At 31.5% G+C, this 12,553-nt stretch overlaps 1 protein-coding gene across 1 annotated transcript; it reads left to right on the top strand.

Annotated features, from left to right (window-relative positions):
• The first annotated feature begins 1,999 nt into the window (after nt 1–1,999).
• LOC105111984 (F-box protein SKIP2-like) lies at nt 2,000–4,173 on the top strand. The gene has a single exon (XM_011007516.1). It carries the CDS (start codon nt 2,419–2,421, stop codon nt 3,976–3,978), a length of 1,560 nt encoding a protein of 519 aa, XP_011005818.1. The 5' UTR covers nt 2,000–2,418; the 3' UTR covers nt 3,979–4,173.
• Nucleotides 4,174–12,553: the final 8,380 nt, after the last annotated feature.

The following is a 12,553-nucleotide window of genomic DNA, read 5'->3' as shown; positions in this document are numbered from 1 at the left end:
AATGATGTTGAAAATGATTTTTTAAAATATTATTTTAATATATAACTACTGCTATACTTTCTAGCATGCCCACCGGTTAAAGTCATGCTTCTATTTTATTTTTGTAATAACCACACAATAATAGGAGATAACCCTTTTCTTTTTATTTTTTTTAATAGTAAAATCACTTGAAGGAAGTTACCAAGCGTACAATCATTAGACCATGTTTGTTTGTGTGGAGTCATGATTTTATTATCTAAAAAACAAACATGACTCCTATTAATCAGGGAAAATGTCGTACGAAAAAAAGAATAATACTAATAATAATAATAATTAGGAAAGAGGGAACGATGATCCAGTGCACCAAGGTAAGGGTAAATATTTAAATAATCGGCAGAGAAAAGCTTCTTACTGGGCCAGGATTGACCAGAAGAGTTCGCAATCCATTTATAAGAATGAGTACACGTCAATCAGGCCCTTTGCACTCATTTATTTGGGCCTGATCACATGCCACGCCATCAAAGTGGTAAAACAGTCTTTTGCTTTTTATGGAAGCAAAAGCCTGCTTTTCACCAGCTGCCTTCAAAAGTAAAAGGGAAATAAAGATGGAAATGCCACCAGGCACCAGACCATTGATACGTTGAAGATGAGCTTCTAGACCTGTTTCTGCTTTTTTCTTTTTCTTTTTCTTAATGTTTTTTAAAGATATTTTTAACTTAAAAAACATTAAATTAATATTTTTAATTATTTTAATACACTTATATCAAAAATTATTTTAATACAGCGGCGAAGCTGAACGTTTCAAACTTGGAATAGTCCTGCTTCATCAGTGGTTGTTCCAACGTATTTGACCTTGGATTCAATTAAGAGTTGACCGTTGACTTTCATTACAGGTTAAAACTCCGCCGCTTGTTGATTTGACTGTCAAGGCGATGTTGGGGTTGGCCGGTGCCTCCTTTTTCTCAGCGATTCAAAGAATTTTCTGGTCGGGTTCTTGCTAACCGACTGGTAATGGAATTTAAAGGGTTTTGTTTTTATAATTGCAGAATATTTTATTTAAAAATGTATTAAAATAATTGTTTTGTTGTTTATTTGTGCCCCACTGCCGAGAGCTAACTGAGGATGGAGTTTAATTCTCACGTTCTTTTGAAAATTCAATTTTGAGAGTTAAATAGAATTCAAATCTGATTTTTTTTTTTTTTGAATACTGCCTGATTGAAACTTGAAAATATCAAATGCGAAATTTCTGCCTGTGCATTGAATGAATGGACTTCACATGCAAAACCTACTCATTCTTACCGTACGATGAAAACAAAAATAATTTAATCTAAGTTCAGATCTTTTTCAATATAGAATAATATTATGATATATATGTATGAATTCAAAATCCAAGAGATAATGAACAATATTTTTTAAAAGTAATAAAATGATGTTATGTTGGATGAATTTTTTTAACCATTAAAATGATAATATAATATATTAATTTGAATTAATTTAGGTTGATATGTTAAGTTTTTTATTCAAGTTATAAAATTGCAATATTCCTATAAAAAAACATTAATGAGTCGACATGCCCGTTTTTTTTTTTTCAATGTAATTAACTCTTCACCCAACCATTTATTTCATCTCAAAACATAATTAAACACCAATTTCATGTCAACATAGACAAAAGAATCCACATTTCACTTTTATTATGTATTTAAGAAAAATACATAATAAAAGAAAAGGGAATTTTCGTGGTGTTGAAAGGAATCACGTTTTGATTCTAGAAAACAAACGCACTTCTTCGCCGTAACTACAAAATAATTAAATATCGAGCACAAGGATAGGACCGCGTTTGACGCCACCACCTCGAACTTAAGAATTTTTGGAATTGTTTATTTTAAGTTAGTTTCTTTATGATTTTAATATATATATATATATATATATATATATATATAACAATTTAAAATAGAAGCTCAACTTCGCCCCCCGTTACAAGCAAGTTCCGGTCAAAGGCATCAATCATCCCCTCAATTTTATTTTATTTTCTGCTTTTCTAAAAGTAGAAATCAGAAATGATGAGTGACCTTCGAGAATAGTGCTTCGAACAAAAACAACCCGACTTTCCTTGTTCCCACCTTCCCAAGTGCTTCCCTTCCCTTCATATATTAATAATAATATTCACCCTCGCATTCCTCAATCAAGGGTTCTCTCCTGCTTTTCTTTAGACGGCCACGATCACTCCTGCTTGTACACGCAATCCTACTCTGTCCTCGGCGATTACGACGAGGACACGCCCCCAGTACCTTTTGACGGGTGACTCGCTCACCTAATTATTTATTGCCATTTTCGCTTGTGCCCCTCTCCCTCTCTCATGTCCTGGAAAACCTGAAAAGCTAGACTACGGGGACAGAGTCTAAACCAGTTACTGCAGTGGCGCGTCTTTTCACTCACCAAATGGGGCAATCATCTTCCACCGTTAGTTATCCTACCAATCAATTTTTAATCTCACCGGAACCCTCAGGCTTCACCGACGAAATCAAGATCGGCCCTCTTACAGACTACACGGAGGGCGTACCAGACGATTGTTTAGCTTGCATCTTTCAACTCCTCAACGCCGCTGACCGCAAACGCTCCTCCCTTGTCTGCAAACGATGGTTGCGCGTCGATGGTCAAAGCCGCCGCCGGCTTTCTCTCAATGCGCAATCGGAGATAACCTCTTATCTACCTTCGATCTTTACTCGATTCGATTCGGTTGCTAAACTCTCTCTCCGGTGTGACCGGAAATCTCTTAGCTTAAACGACGATGCGTTGCTCATGATTTCTATCCAGTGCGAGAGTCTGACGCGGCTCAAGCTTCGTGGATGCCGTGAAGTAACAGAGCTAGGTATGGCTGGTTTTGCTAAAAATTGTAAGAACTTGACGAAGTTTTCTTGCGGTTCGTGCAATTTTGGGGCTAAAGGAATTAATATGTTGTTAAAGTATTGTATTAAACTTGAGGAGTTGACTATTAAGCGGCTTAGAAGTGTCACTGGTGGGAACGACTTGATCGTACCCGGCGCGGCTGGTTTAAGTTTGAAATCGATATGTTTGAAGGAGTTAGTTAATGGCCAATTCTTTGAACCGCTTTTGGTTGAGTGTAAGATGCTTACGACTTTGAAAGTGATTCGTTGTTTAGGCGATTGGGATAATGTGCTTGTGAAAATGGGGAATGGAAATGGTTTTTTGAGTGATGTTCATTTAGAGAGGTTACAAGTGAGTGACATTGGACTTGGAGCCATTTCGAAATGTGTAAATATAGATAGCTTGCATATCGTGAAGAATCCTGAGTGTTCGAATTTAGGGCTTGTTTCTGTGGCGGAGAACTGTAAGAAGTTGAAGAAGCTTCATATTGATGGGTGGAAGATTAATCGGATTGGAGATGAGGGTTTAATGGCTGTTGCGAAACAGTGTCCGGATTTACAAGAGCTTGTCTTGATTGGTGTTCATGTTACGCATTTTAGCATGGCGGCAATTGCTTCTGATTGTCGGAGATTGGAGAGGTTGGCATTATGTGGGAGTGGAGCTATCGGTGATGCAGAGATTGCGTGCATTGCAGCCAAATGCGTGGAATTAAAGAAGCTCTGCATCAAGGGGTGTGCTATTTCTGATGTTGCAATTGAAGCGCTTGCTTGGGGATGTCCGAATTTGGTTAAGGTTAAGGTCAAGAAATGCAGAGGAGTTAGTAGTGAGGCTGTGGATTGGTTGTTACGGCGCAAAGGATCACTTGTTGTCAGTTTTGATGCTATTGAAAGTGAAGGGGTGGACGCCAGTGGTAGTGATGTTGGAGGTCAAGAAAGCGGTGTGGAATTTCCGGTGATGGGTGGGCAGGTAGTTCTCGGGGATGGCCCTTCAGTCGGTACTGGGAGATTGGCACAGTTTAGGGCAAAGATGGGGCTTTTTGCAAGTAGAAATTTAGTGCCTTGTGCCTTTCACAGGTCATCAAATCATGGGGATAGTTCAAAAAGCAATCTGTGAACGATCTTTGTAAGAGATGGCAAACTGGGAAACCAGCTCTTGCTCCATTTGTCACCTTCTGTTTTTAATTGATTGCTCTAATTACTTGATTCTTGTTTTTAGCAGGATATGTTCTTATAATGTGCTCTTGCACCTCGTTCTGTATTTTTCAATTTTTGTCAGCAATTATAAATGAAAACAAGAAGAATTTCTGCATATCATTGCTTGTCTGTCATCTTCTTATCGCACTAGTATTTCTGCTCTTATATTTGACTCAACAAGCGTTACTTCCAAGTTATTTCATGTGTTTATCCTATTATCACAACCCGCCCGCCAGATTGGCATATGTTGAATCATTAAAACAACCCATCATGATGCTTCTGGTTTTGCCATCTGAAGAGTTTCTGCAGTTTGCCCCTCTGTTAACCCCCTCTCAGATCTGAAGAGTTTCTGCAGTTTGCCCCTCTGTTAACCCCACCCCCCCATGTATATTGATGTCGATTTCAGCCTTTGAATTCTATTCATTATTTTGAAGTGGCACTGATTCCCTCTTCTTTTTTTTTCCAAAAAGACTCTTGATTTTTTTATACACTACTAGCAATTTCTTAGATTTTTTAATACACTACCAGCAATTTCATAGATTTTTAAAAGAATTGAAGTGTTCAAATCAGTAGTTCAGAGGAAATATCTTAGGCAATAGTTGAGGCGTACAATTTAGAAAGACCAAGCTAGTTGTTGACTCCACCATGAAATATAGAATCGAAATTCAAAGTCTTTTTCTTTTTTTTAAAGTTTTATGAGTCTGGTAACTGATGGACGGAATTTCAAGGTGAAACCATGTTTTGGGGTAAATGTTATGTGGTGTTTTGCATTTATGTAATGATGTAAATGTTATGTGGTGTTTTGCATTTATGAAATGATCATTTTTTATATTAAAATAATATATATTTTTATTTTTTAAAATTTATTTTTATACATTAATATATTTAAATGCTCTAAAAATATTAAAATAAATTAATATAAAATTAAAAAAATCAAGGTTTTTTTTTCAATAACGACAATATCACAGAAGACAAACTAGACTTTACCTCTTCTCTAATTATTTCCTATTCTTTGACATTTTCAATGATTTATAAAATTCCATCTCGATGTTCTGTTATAATAATTAGTTTTTTTCTATTCTTTGACATTTTCAATGATTTATAATAATTAGTTTTTGTAACGAATTACAGGATATGATGATCTTTGACAAACGCTTGAGCAAGCGTGCAAGTGATGTTGGAGTTAAAATCTAATTTTGACTTGAATTCGAATGGAATACGAGGTGCAGAATTTCTAATGATTCTGTACGTGGTCATTGACCTGGTGTTAAAAGGACACGTGTCTAATTCTTATTGTCTTTATATTAAATATTTTATTTTATTTATTTAAAAATTGATTAAAAGTACAAAAAATTATATTTTCACCTACTCATTCGTACTTATTTATTTCAAAATATTTTTTATTTTAACAATTTTAATTTACAAAAGTATTTTTTAAGTTTATTTTTTATATTGAAGTTATTCTATTAATCTAAATATTTTGTTTTATTATTACAAAATGATTAGAAATTCAAAAAAATAAATGAAATTAGGTTTTTTTTCGTGGCTTTCAATTTTATTTTTCTTAAAATGTTTTTGAATAGTTTGATTCAAGGATTTATGATGAATAAGAAGTAATTAATGGCTTAGAGAGGAATCATAGACTATCCTGCGAGGGAGTTTAAAGCGTCCGCTGCATATTCTTCTGCTTTGAAGAGAGCTTTTGAGACAGCAGAGAAAATCGCTATGTTTAAAAACCCTAAATTTTGTGAAACTTATTAGTTCAATGAGTTCCCTTAATTGTTTGTACTAATTGTCAGTCTATCGTCAATTCTCACGGCACAGCTGTTATGAAAATTCCGCCATATTTGCAGTCTTCTCGTCTTTCTTACCTATCATGCATATTTTTCAATATCCCAGCAAGATCGTCTCCTCTTGTCAAGTCTCTTCTTAACTCATCCGGCACCCTACTCAGACATTGCTTGTGCATAACACTACCTCATCAAGCTCTATTACCTCACCATGCGTACTTTCTCAAAAATCTATGCAAGGCGCGCATGTGTCATGCTTGAGGAGAGCGACCAGCCAAAAAGAAGTTTGACTACGTTGTGCCACGCTGTCTCTCTCTCTCAGAAGTTTATAAATTAATATCAGGAAAATGAGCAAATGCAGAAACGAAATGTGTCGAATAAACTTGAACTCTTTTGAATCTCTTCGGGTCTTTATGATGAAACTCCTCTAAAAGCCCTGGGAAGTGTACTAAAATAAGCCCCAAAGCAAGTTTATCCCAAAGCAGTTGCCTTGATGCCGGTTGATTCTTTAAAATTCTTGACTTTGATTCCGAACTAATAGTTGCTCTGATTTACTACATGTCAGGGTGGTGGAGAAAGTCTTGATATATAAACTTTACGAGCGCTGTACATCTTCATTGGAGAGAATTGCTGCGAACCATACAGGTATATTATCAGTAAAGATCAGTAACAACATCTCGTCTTTAGTTTTGGTGGAAATCATTTGATAGTATGACTTTCTTCTTGTTTTTTTTTTTGATTAACGTGGGGTGTCCGGGCCAGCGTACGCGCACCACGACTAATCCCCACGGCCTACTGAACACCCTGCAAGCCCAGCAGGCAGGTAAGGCAGCGCGGGGCTGACAGACATATAACTCCAAAGCTCGAACTCATGGCAGCAGAAGGCGCAAGACGCCTACCACCACTGGGCCAATGCTTTGGGTGCAACAACATCTCGTCTTTAGTTTTGGTGGAAACCATTTGATAGTATGACTTTCTTATTCTCCAGTACAAGTGTTTGAAAACTTTGCATTTTATGTGCAAGTTAAATATACAATGTTTCCTGTTTCGAATTGCAGGAGAGCGAGTTGATGTGGTCACTCATGGGGGTGTCACCAGAGAACTGTACCAACGAGCTTAGCCCGAATGGAAAGTCTGGAGGAGGAAGGGTTGAACACGTCTATCAACATCTTCCACATATCTGATGGGGATCGTTGGACCATAAAAACATGGGGTGATATTAGCCATCTCAATGAAACAGGATGCCTGAAGTCCGGTTTTGGCTAGTTTCTTCATGGGGTGCTGGAGTTCCAAGAAGAGAGAATTAACACCATCATGGAAGACATTCTCATGATCTTTTCATACACTCTAGGGCCCTACGTATTTTCATGACCATTGCCAAAATGTGCACAAATCAATTCTTGATGCTATGATAATTCTTTATATGAAGCATAAAAGAGGGAATCGATCGCACTTGACCTCCACTGGGCTTTGTGAAACACGTTGGTAGAGGTTGCTTGAAACCGACTGTTTACCTGAACCGCATGCACCCAGTGACCCCTGGAGGATGGATGGCAAAATTACAAGCGTAAGACGGCTCAGGATGATGCACGATAGAGTCTAGTGTATCCAAAGCCAATGCAACGGATTGCATGCATTTCTAATCATATAGGCTTTTCATTCCTTGATAAGGAACGATGTTTTGGGATAAGGAGGGTGAATAATGGTCTACAGTGTGTATAATCATCCTAACTAAAATTTAGTTTAACTGTAGTTATTTCCTCAAAAAAGAAAATATTCTTCAATGTTAAACCACTAGAAAAGTTAATGAAAAATATTTTCAAATAAATTTAATTTTTTTAAAAAAAATATTTTTTAAAAATATTTTTTAAAAGTTATAAAAAATTACAAAATATTTTTATAAATTTATTGATTATATCAAATTTAATTTTTAAATTTTTATTATTACATATTTTATTTTGAATTTTTTTTCAATCTTATCCCTTATAATATGATTTAATTAATTTTTTATAATTTTATTCCTTATTATTTTGATTCCTATTTGTTTTCTCTTATTATTTTTTAATTAGAATTTTTATTTATTTATCAGATTTAATCTTTATTATTATGATTATTATTATTTTATTTGAAATAATTTGTGATTTATTTTATTTTATTTTTTAAAATTTTTTATTTGTTAGAAGCCCTATTATTTTTATTACTATTTATTTTATTTCAAATAATTTATAAAATTAGATTTTTTTTTTCAATTTCATTTTATTTCAACCTTTTTATCTGTTAGATTTAAATTTTATTTTTTTATTGCTAATTTTTATTTAAAATAATTTATGAAATAAAATTTATTTTTAATTTCATCATTCTTCAGCCTTTTTATTTGTTAGATGTAGTTCTTATTTTTTTAATAAATACAAAAATAATATTAATAAGATATTATTTTAGCTCATTTTACATAATATAGCTTAATATTAAAAAATATTTTTTAATTTACTTTTTATGATATTGCTAAATATCAAAAAATAATTTATTTTTTAAGATTTTACTTTCTATAAAATCACTTTTTTTAAAAAAAATACTTTCTAATAAATAAACAGGTTCTAAATTGAATTTGGTTTGTGTGAGATATTGCACAACCTATTATTATTATTATTATTATTATTATTATTGTTATTATTAAAAACTAATTGAGAAGGGGAAATCATTTTTTTCCCTCCTAATAAGAACGTTATTTAAAAAAAAATCTTTTAAACTAATTGAGAAGGGGAAATCATTTTTTCCCTCCTAATTAGAACATTATTTAAAAAAAAATTTAATTTTGTTTTAACATTGAATTTATTGGATATTGAGCTTTATGACACGACTAAAACATTGATATTTTCTCCCAAGTACAAAAGTATCGAAATAATAAATAACCCGGCAAGACCAGGGTTGAACCACATGGAGGTTAATTGTATAAATTATAGATAACAACAACAATAATAGTAATAGTAATTAATAATAATAATAATAGTAGTAGTAGTAGTAGTAATAGTAGTAATAATAAAAAAAAAAGAAGTTGATGAAAAAACTTTTAGATGGAAGATTAATGTAATGATTAAATAATGATAACAACAAATGTTAAGGTTAGAGGATCCATTAATGGCATGTTGACTTGGTGATAATCCTTATCTTCTCTTGTATGCTCAAAACGTCATTGATAATGTCAGAATTGGGAGATTTGATGACTAATTGATAAGTGGGTGACCAACTTTTGACTTGGTGACAATCCTTATCTTCTCTTGTCTGCCCAAAACGTCATTGATAACGTCAAAATTGGAGCCAGTTGCAAACATGAAAGTTGTAGGCAATTGTCTCAGCTTTCTTGTGTAAAAACTTCAGCTCATTTGGACTTCTAGAACTCCAGATATGGGCCAAACACTGAACAGTACGTGGGTTGTAGGACAGATTCAGACTTCCTTGTTGTTGCTATAATTTAACTTGAAAATAACCTTTTGACTTTGTTGTTGCTACAATTTGGACTTGCAAATGGCCTTTTTAGATCTTGGGCTCCATATGAAAGTTGTAGGCCTATGTCTTACCTTTCCATCCATATAAATTGGACCTAAATCTGAGATCTGTAGCTCCAGATATGACCCAATTACCGAACAGTGTTCCGGTTTGGATTGCACCGACATCTCTTTTCTAAGTTTGGCCATCTCTTTATCCTTGCAATTTAAGTTCTTAAAGTCATCAGTCAATATTTTCATTTATGTGATAGGCCTGCATTTAAAATGAACATTTACCATAAATTAAAGGTATCTTATATTATTAGATATATTATTATAAAATATGCTTTAGTTAAGGAGTTATTGATACTTCAAATGCAAAATGATGATATAAAATCTTGATAAAAATGCACTTTTAATTAGTAATTACTTTATAATTTATTTTAATTTGTTTTCTTTGAGGTTATTGTAATCTCATGATGTAGACAACCTATTATTATTATTATTATTAGAAACTAATTGAGAAGGGGAAATCATTATTTCCCTCCTAATTGAACATTACTTTAATTTTTTTTAATTTTTTTTTTAACATTAAATTTATTAGGTATTGAGCTTTCTAATTTATTTTAGTTTTTTTTATAGGTTGACTTAGTTGAGAGTTTTTATTGTTTTGTAATTGATTTTTTTAATTTTATATTTCAAGATTTAAGTTGATTGATAATTAAACTTCATAATTTATTTTAGTTTTTTTTTCTATGAGGTTATTCTAGTCTCATGCCTCTAGTTAAGGGTTTGGCAGGTTAGTCTAAATTGCTCAAGTTTTTTGTATCATTTTTTTCTTTCAATTTCATTCTTTAACAATAAATTGATTGCTAATTGGGCTTTATAATTTATTTTGATTTGCTTTCTATTAGACAATTTCATGATCTAGGTTTAACAAATTAACTTGAGTTGACTCAATTTTTTTAATTTTATTTTTCAACATTGGGTTAATCAAGAATTGGGCTTCTTTAATTTTATTTTTCAACATTAGGTTAATCAAGAATTGGGCTTCTATAAATATTAATATCACAATTATCATCATCATCACCACTATTACTATCATAATTATAATAAATTATTATTATTATTATCACTATTATTAATATTATAATCACTATTAGTATTATTATTATTATTATTGAAATAACAAAAATCATAAACTTAATTTGAAAAATAAAATTAAAAATCATAAAAATTTTGACAAAAAAAGTAAAGGAAACAAATAAAAAAATCAAAAGAAAAATTACCAAATAGAAATAAATATTATTATTATTGAGAAAAATCATAAATTTGATTTGAAGGATAAAAATAAAAACAATTATTATTATTGTTATTGAAATATCAAAATTAGAAGGAATGAAAAGAAAAACATCATATATACATATTAGAATTGAATGACTAAATTTAAAACAAATAAACCTTTAACAAAAAAGTAAAGGACTATAATAAAAAAATAAAAACTAAGAGGATGGATTTTGAAATACCAACAAAAATTAGGGACATATATAGTTTTTTAGGGCTAGGAGAGAAAATGAAAGAAAGAAAAAAAAATCACCGATAATAAACTAGCTATTTTTAGGTCACACGTGCCATTTATAATGGAAAAGAACATGATGGGGAATAAAATCACATAATAGAAGCATAATTTTAAAAATACACAGTGCCTCCCATACACTAGCACATGTACAACACGTACTGACAACTTTTTCAATTAAAATAATAATAATAATACAATAATAAATTACAATGTCACCCCTAAAAAATCCAGAAATTAAAAAAAAAACAAATTTGAAAATAGAATGATACTCTTGTATCAATGTTTTTCAAGGTTAAATTTATAATTTCACTGCATGATAGAATGCAAAATACCCAAAAAAAACCCTTTACTATAGTTAAATAATTTTTGCTTTTAAGGGTAGCAAACTTATTGTTATCGTGTATAAACATGATAAAAGAACAATAAAAACCCTGAACAATTATCAAATGATAAATTAACATAATAAAAATACTATCTTACCCCTATAAATGCAATATTTTGAGAGTTCTTCCAAGGATAAAATCATCATTTGATTGTTCCAATCCATAGAAAACAAAGGTATACCTATAATGAAAATCTCATGCCTCTTAGCCGTTTTAAGATACAATTTGACTCTTATTCAATTTTTAACTTATATTTGGAGTTCTATAACTCTAAACTAATTAAAACCAGTCTTATTGGAAAGATAATATCCATCTCTATAACTTTCATAAAAAATTAGTTTCAAATTTTATTATATTCAAGTTTAGATTTTAACTAGAAGTCGGCTAATAAAAATGCCTAAATTTTCTTTCTATTTTTTCCATAGTTAACACATTACCCATTAATTTTTCATGTTCAAAAACATCACCCATAATGATTTTAACATTCTAAACACTTAATTCAAACAATCAGCCACTCAAATCAAAATCCTATAAACTTCTTTAAACATTGAATAAGTTCATTAGAAATCAAATAAAGGATTTAACATCACTTATCCAAACAAAATCAAGAAGAAATTTATAAGATTTCAATCATTTACTTCTTCTTTTTCTTCGATCTCTTCCTTTTCACTCTCCACTTTTGATAGCCATTTCTCTCCTTTACCTTTCCGAATTCACTTTAATCTTGTGTTTTCTTTACAAATCATCAAGAATTATTTATGCTTCTCTCCTTTACCTTTCCAAATTCACTTTAATGTTGTGTTTTCTTTACAAATCATCAAGAATTATTTATGTGTTTTTCACTTGAAGAAATAATTTTGAAGATTTTAGAGAGAAAATAGAAAGTTTTTGATCTTTTTTTTTTCCTTATGGCTATTCAACCAATTGTTATAAAGGGAAAGAATGATGAATTTTCACTTGTTTACAAAAATGTCCCTCCTTCATGCCTTTAATTAATTTTCATGCAAGTTACCTTGACTTCCAACCTAAACAGTAAGATCTTTTTGAACTCCAATTGAGCTGAAATTTTAAACCTAGATATATCAACATGTCATAAAACTCCATGCAAAATGTTAGCCTTATCTAGTGATTAGTACTTAAAAGTGCATTTTTATCATGGTTTTATATCATCATTTTGCACTTGAAGTATCAATAACTCCTTAACCAAAGCATATTTTATAATAATATATCTAATAATATAAGATACCTTTAAATTGTGGTA

Source organism: Populus euphratica, unplaced genomic scaffold, assembly GCF_000495115.2.
Source record: "Populus euphratica unplaced genomic scaffold, PopEup_1.0 scaffold316.1, whole genome shotgun sequence".
NCBI lineage: Eukaryota > Viridiplantae > Streptophyta > Magnoliopsida > Malpighiales > Salicaceae > Populus > Populus euphratica.
Note: the sequence above shows the minus strand (reverse complement) of the source record. Positions and strands in the feature narration are given on the sequence as shown.

Excerpts from the sequence above, each read along its gene's own strand:
- LOC105111984 (XM_011007516.1), top strand. The coding sequence starts at position 2,419 with ATGGGGCAATCATCTTCCACCGTTAGTTATCCTACCAATCAATTTTTA.